The sequence below is a fragment of the Lithobates pipiens genome, unplaced genomic scaffold (assembly GCF_037356315.1).
Source record: "Lithobates pipiens isolate NorthernLeopardFrog02 unplaced genomic scaffold, aLitPip1_a1.2 Scaffold_198, whole genome shotgun sequence".
NCBI lineage: Eukaryota > Metazoa > Chordata > Amphibia > Anura > Ranidae > Lithobates > Lithobates pipiens.
Window position 1 is genome coordinate 130,019 of NW_027507769.1, and position 23,579 is coordinate 153,597.

The 23,579-nt window shown below is 52.0% G+C and overlaps 1 protein-coding gene across 1 annotated transcript in view; it reads left to right on the plus strand.

The window, feature by feature from the left end:
• The window catches only part of MRPS26 (mitochondrial ribosomal protein S26), a 38,326-nt gene extending 20,104 nt beyond the window's left edge, over positions 1-18,222 (plus strand). Inside the window, exons 2-5 of the mRNA XM_077493997.1 lie at positions 11,115-11,370; positions 12,455-12,601; positions 16,004-16,127; positions 18,005-18,222. Coding sequence (XP_077350123.1) covers positions 11,165-11,370; positions 12,455-12,601; positions 16,004-16,127; positions 18,005-18,142 — 615 coding nt within the window. The 5' untranslated portion in view covers positions 11,115-11,164 and the 3' untranslated portion in view covers positions 18,143-18,222. The remainder of the gene's footprint in view (positions 1-11,114; positions 11,371-12,454; positions 12,602-16,003; positions 16,128-18,004) is intronic.
• The last annotated feature ends 5,357 nt before the right edge of the window (positions 18,223-23,579 follow it).

A 23,579-nucleotide genomic window follows, 5' to 3' on the forward strand; every position in this document is an offset into this window, starting at 1 on the left:
GTGGGGATATTTATGGGAGTGCCTTCGACGATTCGGGTTCGGGCCAAATTTTTGAAGTGGGTCCAGTTATTATATTTCTTTCCGGAGGCGTGTGTGGTGGTCAACGGTTGCCTGTCGGGGCCCTTTCCCCTGGGGAGGGGGACCAGGCAGGGGTGCCCCCTATCCCCGCTTCTGTACGCCCTGGCGGTGGAACCGCTAGCTATTTCCCTTAGGTCCAGCACGCATATTGAGGGCCTTAGAGCGGGGTCCATCACGGAAACGGTCAGCATGTACGCAGATGATATGCTTCTGTATCTTGGGGGATGAGGGACCCTCCCTGAGAGCGGCTCTTAGTATTATCGAGGATTTTGTAAACACTCGGGCCTTACCATTAACTGGGCAAAATCACTTATTCTCCCCATTGACCTCTCTCCACCGGAGCGGGATGCGGCGTCCCTTCCGTTGTGCAGGGTGGCCTCCATTCAGTATCTGGGGATCCAGATAACCAGGGACCCCTCCGATTATATAGCCCTTAACATCGAACCCCTGATCTCTTACTTGAAATCTAAAACTCAATCATGGACCAGGCTCCCCCTCGGTGTCATGGGAAGGATAAACTTAATCAAAATGATTCTTCTCCCCAAGTTCCTCTATAAATTCTGGCAGGCTTCTACTTTCATCCCCCTAAATATTTTAAAACTATAGACACTATTCTTAACTCGTTTGTCTGGGGCTCCGGTAGGCACAAGTTGGCTTGGAATACACTCAAGAATCCTACCAATATGAGGGGTGCTGCACTCCCAGACTTTCACGCCTATTACGTAGCCGCCCAGCTCTCCCACTTCTTTCACCTACACAAGATGGATGCTTCCAGGTACCAGACATTGCTGTGTGGGAAGTCTCATAGCTATGCCCATTCCCCCCTCCAGGTTTTATTTAGGGGAAGGGAGTCCAGCAGGGGAATGAGGGGATGTGCCCCTCTACTGACCCAGCACAAGCGGATATGGGGCATTGCACAGAGGATGTTGGGCGCAGATTGGGTGCACTCCCATACACCCCTGTGGCACAACTCCCAGTTGGGGGAGCTTCGGGGGCTGCCGGGCGCGGGTCTCTGGGCCTCCAGAGGGTGGTGTACTTGTATCAGGTCATCACCCCGCTGGGAGTACGCGGTTTCCGGGCGCTACAGAGGGAGTTCGAGCTCCCCCCATATATGAATATTTCGCTTTGCGCAGTTGTCCCACGCCCTTCGGGCTCAATTTGGGGAGGGGTTCCCTAATCCACAGGAACTGTCAGTAGTGGGTACTATAGTTGGAGAGGAACCCACGAAGCTAATCTCGACACTTTATGACTCCCTTAGAAGACGTGCTGTGGCCGGTCTCACAGAGGTAGCAAGGTTTAGGTGGGAGGAGGATGTAGGCCCGATTGAGGGGGAGGAGTGGGAGGAGATTTTAGATGTGGTTAAACAAGTCTCCCCTAGGGTGACTGACAGGCTGACTCAATTATACATCCTACATAAGTCTTATCTTACACCTGCCAGGATTCGTAGATATAAACCCTCCCTGGAGCCGGGGTGCCCGCGCTGTGGGAGTCTCCATGCTCCTTCTACAATTTAATGTGGTCCTGTCCAGACATTCAGGCCTTCTGGTTGCAGGTAGTTCATTTCCTACATGACCACATGGGCTCCCCCCTCCAGGTGGACCCTAAAACTTGTTTATTGGGCCTCGAGCTAGGAGCCCCGATGGAACCCTCGAAGGCTGTTTTCATCCAGGAAACATTGTTCAGTGCTAGGAAATCAATTGCCCGGCTGTGGATGCGGCCCGAAACCCCGACACTCAGGGCTTGGATGACTGAGGTCAATTCTACCTTGCCAATAAAGAAAGTCATATATGCACACAGGGGGTGCCCTGGCAAGTTTAATAAGGTTTGGGATCCTTGGCTTAATGACCCCGATACTTGTGGAAACTAGCTGGTGAGTCGAGACTTCCATGGGTGTGCCCTGTGAGGGATCTGTTTTCAGGCGTTACCGGGCTCCCTGTCCTGCTACTCTATATACTTTGCAACACTGCTACGGTGCTTACACATATATATTTAACGCTATTTTTATAGATCTGCCCTGGGTTTCTCGATGTGATGGAGCTACTTTTAACTGTTATTACCATTGGCTATAAAATGTACCAACACCTGTAACTCTTCTTTTTCTTGTATACTGTACCATTTACCAATAAACTCGTTTTGTTTAAAAAAAAAAAAAAAAAAAAAAAAAAAAAAGTGTTCAGGATCACTAGGTCGCCCGCTGGGCGTCTGAGACTTAATACAGATGTTGGGGCGTATAAAGGTCTCGCCAAAAAAGGCTTGCAAGCGGCCACCCTTGTCCCCAAATTCAAAAATGGAGCGGGATTGCCGGAGCTGTTTCTTTTGTGGTCCGGTCCGTCCAAAGCAATCTAAACCGTCTCGTCGGGTCCTGCCATGCTTTATTAGTGTCGGGGATGGGTCCTGTATGTATGTTTGTTCTGCAAGAGTAATGTCACATTCCAGCCGTTTCACCTCACAGTCCCGGGCCTTTGCAAAGTCCTTCATCTCTTTAGCAAAAATAACTCTCATGGTAGCGTTAAAGGCCTCCCATTGTGTGTACCGTGGTCACAGCACCATTCTCCTCCCACTGTGTGTACCGTGGTCACAGCACCATTCTCCTCCCACTGTGTGTACCGTGGTCACAGCACCATTCTCCTCCCACTGTGTGTACCGTGGTCACAGCACCATTCTCCTCCCACTGTGTGTACCGTGGTCACAGCACCATTCTCCTCCCACTGTGTGTACCGTGGTCACAGCACCATTCTCCTCCCATTGTGTGTACCGTGGTCACAGCACCATTCTCCTCCCACTGTGTGTACCGTGGTCACAGCACCATTCTCCTCCCACTGTGTGTACCGTGGTCACAGCACCATTCTCCTCCCACTGTGTGTACCGTGGTCACAGCACCATTCTCCTCCCACTGTGTGTACCGTGGTCACAGCACCATTCTCCTCCCATTGTGTGTACCGTGGTCACAGCACCATTCTCCTCCCACTGTGTGTACCGTGGTCACAGCACCATTCTCCTCCCACTGTGTGTACCGTGGTCACAGCACCATTCTCCTCCCACTGTGTGTACCGTGGTCACAGCACCATTCTCCTCCCACTGTGTGTACCGTGGTCACAGCACCATTCTCCTCCCACTGTGTGTACCGTGGTCACAGCACCATTCTCCTCCCACTGTGTGTACCGTGGTCACAGCACCATTCTCCTCCCATTGTGTGTACCGTGGTCACAGCACCATTCTCCTCCCACTGTGTGTACCGTGGTCACAGCACCATTCTCCTCCCACTGTGTGTACCGTGGTCACAGCACCATTCTCCTCCCACTGTGTGTACCGTGGTCACAGCACCATTCTCCTCCCACTGTGTGTACCGTGGTCACAGCACCATTCTCCTCCCACTGTGTGTACCGTGGTCACAGCACCATTCTCCTCCCATTGTGTGTACCGTGGTCACAGCACCATTCTCCTCCCATTGTGTGTACCGTGGTCACAGCACCATTCTCCTCCCATTGTGTGTACCGTGGTCACAGCACCATTCTCCTCCCATTGTGTGTACCGTGGTCACAGCACCATTCCCCCTCCAATAGTGCCCCATAGCCTCCCATTGTGTGTACCGTGGTCACAGCACCATTCCCCCTCCAATAGTGCCCCATAGCCTCCCATTGTGTGTACCGTGGTCACAGCACCATTCCCCCTCCAATAGTGCCCCATAGCCTCCCATTGTGTGTACCGTGGTCACAGCACCATTCCCCCTCCAATAGTGCCCCATAGCCTCCCATTGTGTGTACCGTGGTCACAGCACCATTCCCCCTCCAATAGTGCCCCATAGCCTCCCACTGTGTGTACCGTGGTCACAGCACCATTCCCCCTCCAATAGTGCCCCATAGCCTCCCATTGTGTGTACCGTGGTCACAGCACCATTCTCCCCCCAATAGTCCCCCATAGCCTCCCATTGTGTGTACCGTGGTCACAGCACCATTCTCCTCCAATAGTCCCCCATAGCCTCCCATTGTGTGTACCGTGATCACAGCACCATTCTCCTCCATTGTGTGTACCGTGGTCACAGCACCATTCCCCCTCCAATAGTGCCCCATAGCCTCCCATTGTGTGTACCGTGGTCACAGCACCATTCTCCTCCAATAGTCCCCCATAGCCTCCCAGTGTGTGTACCGTGGTCACAGCACCATTCTCCTCCAATAGTCCCCCATAGCCTCCCAGTGTGTGTACCGTGGTCACAGCACCATTCTCCTCCAATAGTCCCCCATAGCCTCCCACATGTTCCTCCTGCAGCCACTGTGTTTGCAGTCGCCATTGTCTTCTCCCAGTTGGGATATTTAGGTCCAATGTGACCTCCAAAGGCGAGTGGTCCGACAGTGCCCTGGAAGGTACCTAACCCCGGAGATAATGGGGAGACCATCCATTGAGTATAAGAGCATGTCAATTCTAGCCAATGTCTTATGGGTCTCCGAGTGGCACGAGTATGCACTGACCCCCCCGGGTTTTTGTAGCGCCACACGTCCGTGAGAGCAAATCTGTCCAGCCATGATGCCAGGGTATGACGTGAGCCAGATGCACACCCGTGCCTGTCCAGAACCCCATCCGACACCACATTCAAATCTCCCATCAGCAGCAGTGGGCCCTGTGCTATCAGTACAGCTTCATGGAGAATACTGTCCCATATTTGGAAGGAGAATGGCGGTGACACACACACACACACACACTCACACTCACACTCACACACACACACACACACACACACACACACACTCACACTCACACACTCACACTCACACTCACACTCACACTCACACACTCACACTCACACTCACACTCACACTCACACTCACACTCACACTCACACTCACACTCACACTCACACTCACACTCTCACTAAACAATTGACAGACCAATATAGCAGATCTGCCATTGCTGTCTGATTTAACCTGCACAAAATGAGCCGCTGCTTTTTTTATTTTTTGTAAGTAATATATCCACCCCCGGGGAGAACGTGGAATATTCAGCATGTATGACTCTCATAATGTTGGCTTTTTTTAGAGCCATAACCTTGGAACCCCGGAGATGTTTCCTGAAGAAGGATTATGTGTGGTTTATAGCATCGTATAAAATCAAAGACGAGGGAGCGTTTCACCTTTGAGTTCATACCACGGACATTCCATAATATACTTATCTCACGTATTATGTATAAGAGAGTTATAATGTAGCCTTGGGACAACATTACCTATCCAGGTCTCAGCCAGCTTTTCCAACCTGAGGGGATACAAACAGAGAGACAACAGAACTACACGGCCCCCTTTCCCCGCCCTGCGCACGGCCCAAACATGTCGTGCGCCTCTACCCTATAACCATAGCTATATCGACCTCAGGGGGTCATAGGTCGTATTTAATTAAATAGAACACAAAACATCCAAAAAAAAAGGGAGGGGGGGGGGAGGCTCCCGAGATGTGGGAGAAAAAAAGGAGGGGGGAGGGGTAACAAGAGAATGTTCCCCCTTCTGTTCAGGGTGAAAGTTCCTCTGTCTTCGCCTGCTGTCCCCTACCAGGAGAACCCCACAAAGGGAACAGATCCTAGGGTAGTATAGTTCAGGGCACAGTCAGGAAGGCGACCATTACTATCCCAAAAAAAAGGTTTTTTTATAAAAAGGTCGGACAAGAGAAGCAAAAAAAATAAAAAATCCAAATGGGGGGAAAAATATAGGGGGGGGGGGAAAAAAAAACACATACCCCAACTTATCTTGGAGGAGCGGTGGAGGCGGTTGGTCTGGATATCAGATGGACCCACAAAGGACTCGTTACTTTATAATCGAGGGAAATGATCTTCAGCCTCCTGGCTCATCTCAGGAATAGATGTCGCGCTGCTGCAGGTTTGGTCAAAGAATGTAGACTTTGCAATCAGCTTCCGGGTGCGGGCGCCCCCTAACATCCAGCCATCGTGATGCTTCAGTAGGGGAGTTAATGAAGGACACTTTACCCCCCTGCACCACTCTCAGCGTCGCCGGGTAGAGCATGCTATAGGCCACTTGTAGATCTCTGAGCCTCTTCTTAACATGCACAAAGCTGGCTCTTTGCTTCTGTGGCCGCAGAGAAGTCAGGATATATAGAGATTCTGTTTCCGTTGTATTGCAGATTTCCATTGTGCGCGCAGGATGCAGGACGCTTTCACGGTCTCTAAAGTGCAGGATACGGGCTATCATTGGGCGTGGATGGGCACAGGGGGGGAGGGGGGGGGGTTGATGGCACCCTATGAGCCCTCTCTATGGCAAACGGGCACGAAAAGGTGGTTTCCACCATATTATCCTTAAGCCATAGCTGAAGAAAGTGCTCAGGTTGTTTGCCCTCAGCCTTTTCATTATTCCTCCTCTGGCGGTCCTCCATGTCCTCCAGCTGATCAGTATGAGCAGTCACTTCGTATTGAACATCCTGCACCTTCTGTTCCAGCGGGCGCACTACATCTTCCAGGTCACTAATTCGCCGTTCAGCTTCGGTGGCCCTTTTTTCTAATGTTCTGCACATCATTCTTTAGGAAAGACATTTCAGCTCTTATGCCATCTATATGTTCAGTTCGAGCGGCCTGACATGTGCATATAGCCTCCATAATCTGCTTCAAGGAGGGTTCACCCTCCCCCTCTGTATGGGCCATACCGTCTAGTTCTTCCCTTGGTAGCCTGTCTTTGGAGGAACCCCTGCGTGGTCCCTCAGCTCTAGGGGGCAGCGGGTTCACCTTGTCAGGATGTGAGGAGGATTTCCCAGCGCCGCTCTGCTGCGTGTTACTCGGGCCTTGTTCGTCCGCCTCATGGCCGCCGCAAACAGAGAGGCGCTCCGCAGGAGATTCCAGAGGTGTGCGCCCCGTAATTTCACCGCGGTGTTCCGCCGGGTCACGGTAGTGTACCGGAGGCTGTGTGGAGCAGGATCAGTGTCAGTGACACCCAGGATGGCCGAAGGATCTGTTGTCCTGTACGGAGCTCTGACTCGGTGCTGCTCACATGCCGGCTGCTAGCTCCGCCCCCCCAGAAGAAAAGAGGTTAACCTTAAACTGCATAGAGCAGTTGAGCATCATGGGAAATGTAGTTGTAAAACATCTGGGGTGCCGAGGTTCACCATCACTGATGTAGAGGGTTCTTTACTGTAAGAGTGGCAAGGATGTGGAATTCCCTTCCACAGGCGGGTGGTCTCAGCGGGGGGCATCAATCGTTTCAAGAAATATTAGATAATCACCTGACCGACTGCAACATACATGATATACAATGTAACACTGACATATAATCACACAACATACATGATATACAATGTAACACTGACATATAATCACACAACATACATGATATACAATGTAACACTGACATATAATCACACAACATACATGATATACAATGTAACACTGACATATAATCACACAACATACAGGGATATACAATGTAATACTGACATATAATCACACAACATACATGATATACAATGTAACACTGACATATAATCACACAACATACATGATATACAATGTAACACTGACATATAATCACACAACATGCATGATATACAATGTAACACTGACATATAATCACACAACATGCATGATATACAATGTAACACTGACATATAATCACACAACATGCATGATATACAATGTAATACTGACCTGTAATCGCACACGGGTTGGACTGGATGGACTTGTGCCCTTTTTCATGTCACTATGTTCGTTTTGGATTTAGTTTTTAGTGGTAGGTTTGACTAAAAGGCAATTTTAGCTTTTAGGTGTATTTTTAGTCATCTGAATAGTTTTAGTTGTATTTTTACTTGGCCTATTAGTGTTATTTTAGTCACCAAAACGTTTTCCTTCAATGAAATGAAGGTGGCTGGGGACACGGCATGACGTCTCCACCTTCCATGTCTGACTTTCCTGGTGGCCTCCATGGATGTCTTCCCTCCCCGATGGGCTACCCGAGAAGGAGGTCCCCCGACTCCATTCCCCGTCACTCGGACTTATTGCCCCGTTCCCCGTCACTCGGACTTATTGCCCCGTTCCCCGTCACTCGGACTTATTGCCCCGTTCCCCGTCACTCGGACTTATTGCCCCGTTCCCCGTCACTCGGACTTATTGCCCCGCGGCTCAGGCAGGACGCTGTTGATTTGCCGTGCCCTTAATGTTGACTACAGAGATGGGAGGCCGTGTTCTCTTCTCCCCGATTGTGTGTTGTCTATGGAATGCTATGAATATAGTGATGATTAGTGACATTGTGTCCATATTCACACAACATTCAATGTGTTCAAAGCAAAGCTCTTCACTGTAAACAATGTGATGATGATGATGATGAGGAACTTCTTGAAAATAAATGATGCCGTTTATAATAAACCAGAAATGTGTGGAGAAACCTAAAAATAAACCCGTGTATATCATCTGATCTTATACGGTGATAACACGCGTGTGCCGGAATTATATGTGAGAAAATGGGGGGCCCCCCCCCACCCCCCCGGAAGCCTTGCCTTTGGCCATGTGGCCCCCCCCGGAAGCATGGCCTTTGGGTAGCCCATCGGTGAGGGAAGCCATCCATGGAGGCCACCAGGAAAGTCGGACATGTCTGGAACAAAGGAGGGAGAGTCTGGAGACATCTGGAGCCGTGTCCCAAGACATGTTCATTTTTCATTGATTGGGAAGAAGTTTCGTCGACTAAATTTAATACCATTTTAGACAACTAAAATATGACCAAATCAATTCAGATGACTAAAATACGCCTAAAACTAAAAATTTGGGATTTTAGTCAAGACTAGGACTATAAAACTAAATCTAAAATTAACATTGGTCCGAAGAATGGGATTTCCTTCTTTCCTCTCAGATTCCAGTCTTGCAGAAGCTAAATCCATCCTCCTCCTCTTTCTCCTCCTCTTTCTCCTCCTTTCTCCTCCTCCTTTCTCCTCCTCTTTCTCCTCCTTTCTCCTCCTCTTTCTCCTCCTTTCTCCTCCTCTTTCTCCTCCTCCTCCTCTTTCTCCTCCTCCTCCTCTTTCTTCTCCTCCTCCTTCTCTTTCTCCTCTTTCTCCTCCTCCTCCTTTCTCCTCCTCCTTCTCCTCCTCCCACCTTGGCCTCTGCCGGTCAGGCCGGACCTTCTTTTTCAGGGGACGCTCCTCTCCTACCTTCTTTGTTGGGTTGGTTCTTGGTCCAAGGCCAGAACTCCAGGTTTATGGGAATGGAGTGTCTGGATCCTGATGGGGAAATCCTGAGGGACGAGGATGTTGAGTTATGGACCCCTCAGTAGAAGGAAGAATTTCCAGAGGTGTGGAAGACCTTGCCTTCGTTGAGCACAAAGAGGGGACATCATTTTCCCCTTAGAATTTCTTCCGGGAAGGGTGGAGCGAGGAGCGGCTCCCTTCATGTCCCGGATTCGGCTTCCTCATTCTTAATAGATGTCAGTCTGGCGGAGATGTTCTGAGTGTATTCGTAGTTGGGGGAGAGAGGTGCTCCGGCCCAAGATTCTTTTTCTGGTTGCTCCTGCTGATCCTCATGTCCCCCTCCTGTCCATATCCCCAGTTGGGCATTTTGTAGAGCAGTGGTGGCAGCTCTGCACATGCTCAGTTTTCAGTGAGTTTCTATGCTGAGCAGTTCATCCTATCGCATCTCAGCAGCCCATCTGACTATAGTCACACATGTGGGCGTATACACAATGACAGGCCACTCCCTCCCTTCCGTGACCCAGCCTGTGACTGGCAGAGCTCCGCCCACACTATATGTATGACCATTAAAACCAGTTTATTGATATAATTTTTTTTTTCTTTCACCTGGATGGGTGGCAGGAGGTGGGGTCAGGCACCAGGAGGTGTGGTCAGATTTACACTTCCAGGCTCAGATAATAAAGTAAAAAAAAAAAAAAAAATATGGCGGACTGCATGGAGCACATATCCCTCTTCTGTGTTCTTATCTCTGGGAGGGGGCGGAGGCTAGGAATATATAGGAGGCGACGTTCCAGTGGGCGGAGGCTAGGAATATATAGGAGGCGACATTCCAGTGGGCGGAGGCTAGGAATATATAGGAGGCGGCGTTGCAGGGGGCGGAGGCTAGGAATATATAGGAGGCGGCGTTGCAGGGGGCGGAGGCTAGGAATATATAGGAGGCGGCGTTGCAGGGGGCGGAGGCTAGGAATATATAGGAGGCGGCGTTGCAGGGGGCGGAGGCTAGGAATATATAGGAGGCGGCGTTGCAGGGGGCGGAGGCTAGGAATATATAGGAGGCATTACAGGGGGCGGAGGCTAGGAATATATAGGAGGCGGCGTTACAGGGGGCGGAGGCTAGGAATATATAGGAGGCGGCGTTGCAGGGGGCGGAGGCTAGGAATATATAGGAGGCATTACAGGGGGCGGAGGCTAGGAATATATAGGAGGCATTACAGGGGGCGGAGGCTAGGAATATATAGGAGGCGGCGTTACAGGGGGCGGAGGCTAGGAATATATAGGAGGCGGCGTTGCAGGGGGCGGAGGCTAGGAATATATAGGAGGCATTACAGGGGGCGGAGGCTAGGAATATATAGGAGGCGGCGTTACAGGGGGCGGAGGCTAGGAATATATAGGAGGCGGCATTACAGGGGGCGGAGGCTAGGAATATATAGGAGGCGGCGTTACAGGGGGCGGAGGCTAGGAATATATAGGAGGCGGCGTTGCAGGGGGCGGAGGCTAGGAATATATAGGAGGCATTACAGGGGGCGGAGGCTAGGAATATATAGGAGGCATTACAGGGGGCGGAGGCTAGGAATATATAGGAGGCGGCGTTACAGGGGGCGGAGGCTAGGAATATATAGGAGGCGGCGTTGCAGGGGGCGGAGGCTAGGAATATATAGGAGGCATTACAGGGGGCGGAGGCTAGGAATATATAGGAGGCGGCGTTACAGGGGGCGGAGGCTAGGAATATATAGGAGGCGGCATTACAGGGGGCGGAGGCTAGGAATATATAGGAGGCGGCGTTACAGGGGGCGGAGGCTAGGAATATATAGGAGGTGACAGGTCATGTGGGGGGTGGAGTTCGGTGCGTTCTTCTAACATGGAGTGTTTTGTGTCTGTAGATCTCCGGAGTCGCCATATTCTCCTCTCGCTGAGCTCTCCGTGTGACATCATGTTACAGATTCCACGGGCTGCCATCTTGATCCGCCTCCCCCGCACACCTTGTATTACCCCATGTCGGGGCAGAAAGTCTCGCCAAGACCCCCCAGCCAAGTCCAAGGCCTCCCGTATCAAATTTCCACCAATGGTGTCTATGGAGGAGCTTCTGAATGTGCAACGACGCTACAAAGAGTACAATCTTCTTCTGAGCGCACTCAGGTACGTCCTACCACTCCTACCGGCGTACGTGCAAGCGTGATCTATGAAGGTTGGGGGTGGGGATAGTTACAGATGGAGGCCTTGGTGGGAGGAGGGGCACAGAGTGGGCGGGGGTGAAGATCGTTATGGATGGAGGTGTTTGGGGAAGGAGGAGCAGATGGATGAAGGTTAAGGGTGAAGATAGTTGGCGATGGATGAGGGGTAAATAGATAAAGGGTTGGGTGGGGTAAGTTTGGGATGGAGGTCTTGGAGGGAGGAAGTGCTGATAGATAAAGGTTGGGGGAGCGTAGAGTTGGGGGTGGGGGCAGTGTGTGGGGGTGTTTGGGGGGGGAGGGGATAGTCGGGGTGGGAGTGTTTGGGGAGGAGATGGGAGGGGAGAGTTGGGGGTAGGGATAGTCGGGGTGGGGAACTGTTTGGGGGAGAGGAGAGTCGGGGGATGGGAGCGTTTGGGGGCGGGGATAGTCGGGGTAGGGATAGTCTGGATTGTTTGGGGGAGAGGAGAGTCGGGGGGATGGGAGTGTTTGAGGGCAGGGATATTCGGGGTGGGAGTTGTTGGGGGGGGGGGGGGGGGGAGGGGATAGTTGGGATGGGAGGGGAGAGTTGGGGGCGGGGATAGTTGGGGTGGGGGAGTGTCTGGGGGGCCGGGGTAGTCGGGTGTTTGAGGCAGGGGATAGTCGGGGTGGGGGAGTGTTTGGGGGAGAGGAGAGTCGGGGGGTGGGAGTGTTTTGGGGCAGGGATAGTCGGGGTGGGGATAGTTGGGGTGGGAGTGTTTGGGGGGCGGGATAGTCGGGAGTGTTTGGGGGAGAGGAGAGTCGGGGATGGGAGTGTTTGGGGGCAGGGATAGTCGGGTGGGGGAGTGTTTGGGGGCAGGGATAGTTGGGTGGGGGAGTGTTTGGGGGGTGGGGATGGTTGGGGTGGGAGTGTTTGGGGGGGCGGGATAGTCGGGAGTGTTTGGGGGAGAGGAGAGTCGGGGGATGGGAGTGTTTGGGGGCAGGGACAGTCGGGGGGGGGGGGGGATAGTTGGGGTTGGAGTGTTTGGGGGAGGGGTTACTTCCACTGATTTCGGTCTTGTCTGGTTCTCCAGGTCGCAGTTCAAGAGAGAATTGTTACAACAACAATATGAGCTGCAAGCCGGGTCTTTGGCTGAACAGCGACATCAGCAGGAAAGGGAGGAGCATGACGCCCTCATGGCCTGGAACCTGGAGGAGAACAAGAAGGCTCTTCTCAGAAGGTGAGTGCAGTCAGGGGACCGTATCGTTTTCTGGAACTGTGGTTGGGAGACCGGATCACTTTTCAGGAGGGGTGTGGCCAGGAGATGGGGAGGGGTTAGCAAAGTGTGGAATATGTTCTTTACAATGATAAATAATGGAAGACCCGCCATTCACACCTTAGAACATGAAGGCCGTAAAGTGGCCACAGCCAGGCGCCCACAGTTAGAATGCCGGCACTGCAGAGAGGTGCGAGGCTTCCTGCGCACGCACCGCTGGACTGAGACAGGTGAGTGTCTGAGTATTTAATCAGCAGATGCCCTTTTTTTTGTAGCTGTTGACTTTTAAATGGGTGGAACTTCACTTTGATGGAAGATTTCTGAGACTTTAAAGTCTTTTAAAGATTACACGTTCTCTCAGATGAAGACATCCTGGAATACAGTTCAAGTAACACCGTACTTCTCAATGCAGTTCTCAAACAAGAGAAATATGTATTTCTGGCACTAGGGGGCACTGCAGGGGAAAGGCTCCAGTTGTGGGCTCCATCTTGTACCTCGTGCAGTGGGTGATTGTCGGGGTACGGTTGGGTGATTGTTGGGGTACGGTTGGGTGATTGTCGGGGTACGGTTGGGTGATTGTCGGGGTACGGTTGGGTGAGGGTTTCTGTCAGGCCATCATTGTCAGGTAAGAGGAGGACCAATGAGTTTATCACCTTGTAAAGGATTCCTAGGAATGTTCTCCCCATCCCAGAATAAGGCACGGTGTTCTCACGGATATGTGATGGTTTATCAAATCGGGGAGATCCCACCGATTCGTCGTCTTCTTCGTCTTCTTCTTCCGGCCCGTTCCTGGAAGGGGGTTGGTGGGCTGGCGGCCCGTTCCTGGAAGGGGGTTGGTGGGCTGGCGGCCCGTTCCTGGAAGGGGATTGGTGGGCTGGTGGCCCGTTCCTGGAAGGAGATTGGTGGGCTGGTGGCCCGTTCCTGGAAGGGGGTTGGTGGGCTGGTGGCCCGTTCCTGGAAGGGGGTTGGTGGGCTGGTGGCCCGTTCCTGGAAGGGGATTGGTGGGCTGGTGGCCCGTTCCTGGAAGGGGATTGGTGGGCTGGTGGCCCGTTCCTGGAAGGGGATTGGTGGGCTGGCGGCCCGTTCCTGGACGGGGGTTGGTGGGCTGGCGGCCCGTTCCTGGACGGGGGTTGGTGGGCTGGCGGCCCGTTCCTGGAAGGGGGTTGGTGGGCTGGCGGCCCGTTCCTGGACGGGGGTTGGTGGGCTGGCGGCCCGTTCCTGGACGGGGGTTGGTGGGCTGGCGGCCCGTTCCTGGACGGGGGTTGGTGGGCTGGCGGCCCGTTCCTGGAAGGGGGTTGGTGGGCTGGTGGCCCGTTCCTGGACGGGGGTTGGTGGGCTGGCGGCCCGTTCCTGGACGGGGGTTGGTGGGCTGGCGGCCCGTTCCTGGACGGGGGTTGGTGGGCTGGCGGCCCGTTCCTGGACGGGGGTTGGTGGGCTGGCGGCCCGTTCCTGGACGGGGGTTGGTGGGCTGGCGGCCCGTTCCTGGACGGGGGTTGGTGGGCTGGCGGCCCGTTCCTGGACGGGGGTTGGTGGGCTGGCGGCCCGTTCCTGGAAGGGGGTTGGTGGGCTGGCGGCCCGTTCCTGGAAGGGGGTTGGTGGGCTGGCGGCCCGTTCCTGGAAGGGGGTTGGTGGGCTGGCGGCCCGTTCCTGGAAGGGGGTTGGTGGGCTGGCGGCCCGTTCCTGGAAGGGGGTTGGTGGGCTGGTGGCCCGTTCCTGGACGGGGGTTGGTGGGCTGGCGGCCCGTTCCTGGACGGGGGTTGGTGGGCTGGCGGCCCGTTCCTGGACGGGGGTTGGTGGGCTGGCGGCCCGTTCCTGGACGGGGGTTGGTGGGCTGGCGGCCCGTTCCTGGACGGGGGTTGGTGGGCTGGCGGCCCGTTCCTGGACGGGGGTTGGTGGGCTGGCGGCCCGTTCCTGGAAGGGGGTTGGTGGGCTGGCGGCCCGTTCCTGGAAGGGGGTTGGTGGGCTGGCGGCCCGTTCCTGGACGGGGGTTGGTGGGCTGGCGGCCCGTTCCTGGACGGGGGTTGGTGGGCTGGCGGCCCGTTCCTGGACGGGGGTTGGTGGGCTGGCGGCCCGTTCCTGGACGGGGGTTGGTGGGCTGGCGGCCCGTTCCTGGACGGGGGTTGGTGGGCTGGCGGCCCGTTCCTGGACGGGGGTTGGTGGGCTGGCGGCCCGTTCCTGGAAGGGGGTTGGTGGGCTGGCGGCCCGTTCCTGGAAGGGGGTTGGTGGGCTGGCGGCCCGTTCCTGGACGGGGGTTGGTGGGCTGGCGGCCCGTTCCTGGACGGGGGTTGGTGGGCTGGCGGCCCGTTCCTGGACGGGGGTTGGTGGGCTGGCGGCCCGTTCCTGGACGGGGGTTGGTGGGCTGGCGGCCCGTTCCTGGAAGGGGGTTGGTGGGCTGGCGGCCCGTTCCTGGAAGGGGGTTGGTGGGCTGGTGGCCCGTTCCTGGACGGGGGTTGGTGGGCTGGCGGCCCGTTCCTGGACGGGGGTTGGTGGGCTGGCGGCCCGTTCCTGGACGGGGGTTGGTGGGCTGGCGGCCCGTTCCTGGACGGGGGTTGGTGGGCTGGCGGCCCGTTCCTGGAAGGGGGTTGGTGGGCTGGTGGCATGCCAGAGGGGCTTTAAAGACGTTGATTATACTTTTATGGGATGAAATGATCCCCCCCCCCCCAAGTTCTCATTCTGCTCCTTCTGGATGAACGTTTATTTCATACGGAATCTTCTAGATACTTTCCACCACTTCCATGTGTACAACTTCACTTTATTTATTAAGGCTCCATGCACACTGAAGCTGATAAACTGCAGTTTATTGGAGTTTGGGCGTTTTTTGTAAAAGCCTATAAACTCCACTCTATGTTAGCCTATGTGTCCATGCACACATGGACGTTTTTCAGCTTTAATGAGCAGTGGAGTTTATGGGCTTTTTTCTGAACGCCAGAAATTCGCGTTCAAAGTGCCGTTTTTCAGCGGCAAAAAACGACAAACGCTCATTAACGCTCATTAACGCTCGTTCATTAGTGTTCGGCATTCTATTTTTCAATGCATTGTGGGATTTTTGGAGTGTCCTCTGTGTATTTTTATAAAAAACGCCCATTAACGCTTACGCTGTAAAACGCTCATTAACGCTCATAAACGCTAGTATAAAACGCTGTTAAAAGCAGGTTTTTCAACCAGCGTTTTCTGCCAGAAATCTGGCGTCCAGAAATAGCTTTTTTGAGCTTCAGTGTGCATGGAGCCTTATACTCATGACTTACTGTGTGGGGGGGGGGGGGGGTCAGGAGGTGGAGCTTCTCTCCAGCGATCTCTCCTTGATTGGTCCTCTCTGTATAGCTAGTCATGTGATCGGTCATTTCTCCCCTCCTATGTCTCCCGCAGGTTGGAACGTCTGAAGCTGGAGGAGAAAGCTTCACAACTACAGAGAGCGGAAATAAACCGACTCCACCAGGAGGAGGCGCTGCTGAGCAATCAGGAAAAGGGGGAGGAGGTGGAGAGGCTGCAGGTAAATTCCTGATCCCACCTCTGTAACCCCACCCACTTCTCCTACAGAACACCGATCCCACCTCTGTAACCCCACCCACTTCTCCTACAGAACACCGATCCCACCTCTGTAACCCCACCCACTTCTCCTACAGAACACCGATCCCACCTCTGTAACCCCACCCACTTCTCCTACAGAACACCGATCCCACCTCTGTAACCCCACCCACTTCTCCTACAGAACACCGATCCCACCTCTGTAACCCCACCCACTTCTCCTACAGAACACCGATCCCACCTCTGTAACCCCACCCACTTCTCCTACAGAACACCGATCCCACCTCTGTAACCCCACCCACTTCTCCTACAGAACACCGATCCCACCTCTGTAACTCCACCCACTTCTCCTACAGAACACCGATCCCACCTCTGTAACCCCACCCACTTCTCCTACAGAACACCGATCCCACCTCTGTAACCCCACCCACTTCTACAGAACACCGATCCCACCTCTGTAACCCCACCCACTTCTCCTACAGAACACCGATCCCACCTCTGTAACCCCACCCACTTCTCCTACAGAACACCGATCCCACCTCTGTAACTCCTCTCTGCTCTTTCCTACTACAGGAACCCCCCCTTACATATAGTTATGTAGTAGGTGAGGTTGGAAAAAATACAGAGGTTCCCCTCCCCCCAGAGGTTCCCCTCCCCCCAGTCTATAGATTGTATTCACATTTTTGTCACCCAAATTCATTATTTTACATTTTTCTACATAGAACCTCATTTGTCATGTAGTTGCCCCTCCCCCCATTCATTTGTTCAGATCTTCTTGTAAAGTTTCCACATCCTGCGGAGAAGTTATTGCCCTGCTTAGCTTCGTATTGTCCACAAATACAGAGATTGGACTGTTTCCCCCATCCCCCTCCTCCAGGTCATCTATGTACAAATTAAATAGGATTGGTCCCAGCACAGAACCCTGGGGGACCCCACTACCCTCCCCCGACCATTCCGAGTACTCCCCATTTATCACCCCCCTCTGAACTCACCCTTGTAGCCAGTTTTCAATCCAAGTCCTCACCCTATGGTCCATGCCAACCAACCTTATTTGGTATAGTAAACGTTACCTGGCGCGTTCCATCGGGAGTGTCTGCGGGTTACCTGGCGCGTTCCGCCGGGAGTGTCTGCGGGTTAACTGGCGCGTTCCGCCGGGAGTGTCTGCGGGTTTCCACTGGCGCGTTCCGCCGGGAGTGTCTGCGGGTTGCTGGGTTTTTCTGGGTCCAGCTTCTGCTTCCTTCACACTTCTACCTGGTAGATGTACTCACCACAACGGACGTCAGGTTTTGGCAGAATATCCGGCAAGTGACTTTGTAATGGGGTTCCCCCTGTTTTGTTTTTGGGGTGGTGGGTGTGTTTCGGGGGTGCAGAGCTTTAGGACCAGTCAAGTGATTTATGAATATGAAGCCCTTCAGGGTCCTCATTGGTGGCTGCAAAGTGAGACTTGGCTGGGGGGGGGGGAGGGGTGTTGCTTTGATGAGGAATCCTCACTGTGTCCATTCACATGAAGGTGGAAACATAACCCAAGTGGTCTTCAAGTCCCGGTGTCCTGCCGTGTCCCCCAAAAAAACCCTCATTCCTATCAGCCGTGTACCCCAAAACCCCTCATTCCTATCAGCCGTCTGGCTTCACCACCAACTCCCAATCTCTGTCCTCCATTGTCCCATTTATGTGAGGAACCAGAGGGCTGTGATACGTGGCCTAGACCCCCACAAGTCGCCCCCCCCCCCAATCTCACACACCAACCTCCTTAGTGTCACTCCTCCCCCCCCCCCAAAAAATCGCACACCAACTTCTTCAATGCCCCCCCATAAACTCCTCTCTGCTCTTTCCTACTTACAGGAACTTTCCAGGACTTTCATCACCCCGGAGAATCTGACGGAGAAGATTGAAGCCGCTCTGGATCACCCCAAATCCTATAACTTCTGTCTGGACCGAGAAGGGAGAATTCTGCCTCCGCGTTCAGCCAGCCAATCCTGATTGTTGTCATTCCTGTCACTGTGATGTCATTTCTCTCTGTCCAGCCAGTTTACGATTCAAATAAACGATGGAAAATCTTTTCTCTGTCTCCTTCCCCAGTAATGTGTGTCTGCAGTGTGTGTGCGCCCCTGAGAGCGGATTGTACCCCAAACAAAGGTGACCCCCCTCCTCTCTTCCTCTTCTCACCGATCATTGGTGACCTCCTCCTCCTCCTCCCCCACTACCTCTGTATACTGATGTATGGCTGTGTCATCTCCTGTATACAGACTGGAGGCGGTGGGGGGGGGGGGGGGGTGAGCACAGCCTGCACCTCCTCCCGGCTCTCTACCCCACCTGTTAGTTTCAGGGAGGGAGGGGGGAATTGTAGTGGGGACACGATGGGGGGGGGGGTGAGCACAGCCTGTACCTCCTCCTGGCTCTCTACCCCACCTGTTAGTTTCAGGGAGGGAGGGGGGAATTGTAGTGGGGACACTATGGGGGGGGGGGGGGGTGAGCACAGCCTGTACCTCCTCCCGGCTCTCTACCTCGCCTGTTAGTTTCAGGGAGGGAGGGGTGAATTGTAGTGGGGACACTATGGGGGGGGGGTGAGCACAGCCTGTACCTCCTCCCGGCTCTCTACCTCGCCTGTTAGTTTCAGGGAGGGAGGGGGGAATTGTAGTGGGGACACTATGGGGGGTGGGGGGGGGGTGAGCACAGCCTGTACCTCCTCCCGGCTCTCTACCCCGCCTGTTAGTTTCAGGGAGGGAGGGGGGAATTGTAGTGGGGACACTATGGGGGGGGGGGGGTGAGCACAGCCTGTACCTCCTCCCGGCTCTCTACCCCACCTGTTAGTTTCAGGGAGGGAGGGGGGAATTGTAGTGGGGACACTATGGGTGGGGGGTTTTGCTAAACTAGGGGATGGGGGGAGAATTGTGCTTAGAGGGGGTTGTTGTATTAGACTGGGGGATGGGGAGGAATTGGAGTAAAAAACAGTGCAGCGCTTAAAGATAATAAAACAATCATTCTAAAAAGCTTTCATATGAAATGTCCATTAACTCTATAATATATGGATAGTCCCAACGAATGGTTTAAAAAGCCAGATCATCGTAGAGCGAGACGCCAGCAGACGAGTCCTCAGTACCGTAGTAATGATTTATGTGCGTCCGTAGCCGAGCTTCCACCCCCATTGGTACAGGCCCCTCGCCTCACTTCATGGACCTCCCTGAACTAATGGGTCTTGCAGACATTCATCGAAGAGTGAGATCCTATCTCTACGATGTTCCAACAATCCAGCCTCGGATGACAACGCCCTCTCGTGTGTGTGTGGTGGATAAGCCCTTTTATTCGATTAAAATCCTAGAAAAGCACTGAAACCCCAGAGCTTAGGATAATGGAGCTCATTTCATAACACAGCATCTCATGATAAAAGTTTGAAAGGTGGCTGCAATGACGTCAGGGCCTTCCCGTCCGCACGCGTTTCGTCCCTAATGGGTGGGACTTCTTCAGCGTATCTCGGGGGGGCTAAGTCTAGATGTCATGTGTATATATAATCCTCCTGTCTTATTAATTACATGCCTGCCCCCAGTGTGCAGCGACGGACACCCAGGGGGCGTGGTGAACAACTCAGGTCTGCCCAAAAGTAGCAGACGCCACAGCGTCACTCAGGCAAGAAAACCTCTGCCCCCTCCCCCCCCAGCATATAGTGTCATGGTGACGAGGACGCTCGGGGGGTATGTCCACACACACGCCAATCTAGCCTCCCCGGACGCGTTACCACAGACGTTCAAGATGCATAATAACATCCTTCCCTTGATTGTCTGCATTGCCTAGTGTGGAGGGACAATGGACAGCGCAATCCTTGGCCCAAATTCGCACGGTGAGGGGAGCGTAATAAACAGAACCACTGTCCTACCCATACCTTCCAGAAGTGTCTGAAGTAATCACGGGGGGCGCCCCACAAGGAAAAGGCACAATCCAGCCCTGTTATATGGGCACCGGGGGTTAAGAATTTCAGGTGCAAAGAATCCTCAAGGGCCACACTAGGATCAAAAGAAAATATGAAATAATACTATTTTGACTATAACATAAAACACACATAGGGTCTTTTACTCACAACCTACTGATTGCTCACCTATTATGTATCGTAAATGTTAAAACATTAAATGCAATGATGTCATGACAGCCATGGGGCAGACTTGTGCTGGTAGGGGAGGCTGGGGGGGGGGGGTTTGTTTTAGGAGGGGGGAATGGGGTGAATTTTGCTGGGGAGGGGGGGCATTGCATTAGGGGGGAGGGTGGGAGGGTTTTACTAGACTAGGGGATGGGGAGAGAATTGTGCCAGGAGAGGGAATGTGGGGTGGGGGGGGGGGGTTGTATAAGGAGGGGGATAGGCGGGTTGTGCTAGGAGGGGGGATGGGATACTGATGGTGTTAGGGTATTGGGGATCCAAGCAGATGTTGACCTGATGAGTCCAGGTGGGGCTTTAGTTCTCACTGTGATTGATATTGGTGTAGGGCAGCAATGGCGAACCTCGGCACCCCAGATGTTTTGGAACTACATTTCCCATGATGCTCAGGTACTCTGTAGTGTAGTGAAGCATCATGGGAAATGTAGTTCCAAAACATCTGGGGTGCCAAGGTTCACCATCACTGGTGTGGGGAGTACTAGTATAGGATATTGGTGATCCAGGCAGATATTGATGTGACAAGTCCAGACAGGGAGGAGTTCTCAGTGTGATTGATATTGGTGTAGGGATACTGGTAATACTGGTGTAGGGTATTGGTGATCCTGAGCGCCGGTGAAAGATGATCATTAAACAATTGAGTGAAGATCGCTTGATCGTTGTCAAACGTTCAGATAAAGGTGTGGTTGTGGTCCAGGATGTGGACGTTTATGAATGGGTAGCTTTGGGACGACTCTCTGGTCAGGCTCCCTGTAGGAGACTCAAAGTCCCAGCTACAGAATCTAGATCCTCCCTACACTTGTTCAAAAGGGCGTTATTTTAGGTATATTGTCTGAACAGGAGGGGGAGTTCATTCCTGGTGCACCGGTGATCCCTGGTTTTTTCTTACCATCTACCCTTGGGGCGGAGTCCCCTTGTGAGCAGGCCCATAGTGGGGGGCATCGGGTCTCTGAAGGAAGACTGGGACAGTGGATTGATTTCTGGCCTTTGGCAGTTAAGCTCCCCAGTTACTTCTGGGATACAAAACATTTACTGGTCCTCTGTCTGGACTTCCGGTGGACGGAGAGTGAGGGGTGGATGACATGTGATGTGTCCAGTGTCCGGCATTCCTCCATTCCACCCTCTGGGTCTTTTTGGATCGATCTGGGATGTACTCCGGTGTCCATAGTGTTCATTTTGGAGAGCTTGGAATATTTCCTCGCTCACAACTTCTTTTTTTTTCTTTTGATGGAGACTTTTATCTAAAAGGTGTGGGGTGGCCATGGGAGTCAGGTGTTCCACTCTCTCTATACATGGGTTGGTGGAGGTGGGGGGGGGGGGGAATTTTTGGTACTAATAACCCATTCCGCCCACACATGGAGTTTTTCAGACGCTACATAGACAACTTCCGTTGTTTTAGGGAGATTTGAGGATTTTTTGTTTTATTTAAATGATAATTTGTTTGAGTCCTCCGGTTCACTGACCGATGAATGAGCGTTCTGCTGATTAGACGTTGCATTGAAGGGCTGGGATGGAGGCAGTAATCGCCAATTTATCGGCCAATAACCTTCTAGGAGCAGATTCTGGCCATCCTGGGCACACAGTTGGAGGTGTTTCCCCTAGGCCAGTTCCTGCGCCTTCGTAGAATTTTGTAGTAGGGATGATGATTTTTGAGGAGCTGACCTGAATGAGAGGTCGATTTTTTTACTTCTTTTTTATCACTGGACGAGCAGCGAGGAATTGGGAGGTAGAAAATAAATTGAGCTTTGGCGCTAAAACCCTTCCTAACGTGCAAAAAATAAATGTGTTGATTTTATGTGATCTATACAATATTGCTATTATCTAGCCTATATGTATTTATTTATTGTATTTATTGACCCAAAAAACTTATATAATAAATAGCATAAACCAAAATAAATTACGTGGTCTTCTGGTGTCCACCTTACGGTGGTCTTTACCGAATGTCTATAAGTGTAACTCTTAGAACTTCGTGTTAATGTATATATATTATAACGTGCCCGACAATTAGGCTTGTGCAATTCGTTTTGTAACGAATCGAAATTCGGCCGAATTTTGCATCTTTCGGACATTCGGATGCATCCGAATGTCCGAATAAAAAAATAACAAATTACAACGAATACGAAAGAAATATAACGAATGAATTCGACATGATTCGAAATGATTTCAACCGCATTCGAAAATATTTTGTGACCCGACTTTAGGGCCATGTATCTCGGGGTCACTTGGTGCTAGACACTTCAAATTTGGATATGTTGTATTGCTAGTATTATTGTGTTTGCATACCAAATTTGGGGTTTCTAGCTATAAGTGACCCCGAGATATGTGGCCCCAAGATCGGGTTGCAAAATGTTATTAGTTATTAGAGCAGAGAATGACATTTTGCGACCCGATTTATAGCTAGAAACCCCAAATTTGGTATGCAAACACAATAGTACTAGCACTACAACATATCCATATTTGGAGTTTCTAGTACCAAGTGACCCCGAGATACATGGCCCTAAAGTCGGGTCACAAAATATTTTCGAATGTGGTTGAAAAAATGTCAAATCATGTTGAAATCATTTCGAATCCAGTAGAAATATTTTCGAATTTCGTTGAAATATTTTCGAATGTGGCAGATTTTTCGAATTCGGTAGAAAACTAAACGAAATCCGAAAACTAATTTAAGGAAGTTAACGAATATAACTAAACGAAATTAATGAATTAACTAATTAAAACGAAACGAAACTAAACAAATTTTTTCCTTTTGCACATGTCTACCGACAATGTGCAGCCCAAAATTACACATGTGCAACAAACAATAGTGAATGTATCAAATATAAAAAAGAAATGGATAAAAACATATGTAAGGAAATGTATATATAAGCCACAATCCAAAATGTTAGTGGTCTGAAGGTAATATTCTATAACCATAAGTTCCAGAATTAACAATCCAAAGTGCTCATATAAATAGCAAGAGAAAATCTTTCAATGTCCAAAAGAATTTTTTTCCAAATCGCATCACTCAGCTGAAAAACGCATACAGTCTTTAAAGCCAAAAAGGATTAGGATAAGGTGACTAGTGCAGGAAGATTAGGAAAATTCCTCTCCGGTGCGCCACTCAGTGTTAGGGAAATATAATTGCGCTGACCAGAGAGAAAACCCTCAAGTGGGTTAGCCGAGCGACCACAGTATAAGCCACTGTGCTGCTTTTCTCTAGGCTCTGCTCCTGAATGTTTGTTAAAATCAATCCGCATTTGTGTCGGCTTTGCCGGCGTTGCTGCCTGTTTCCCAATG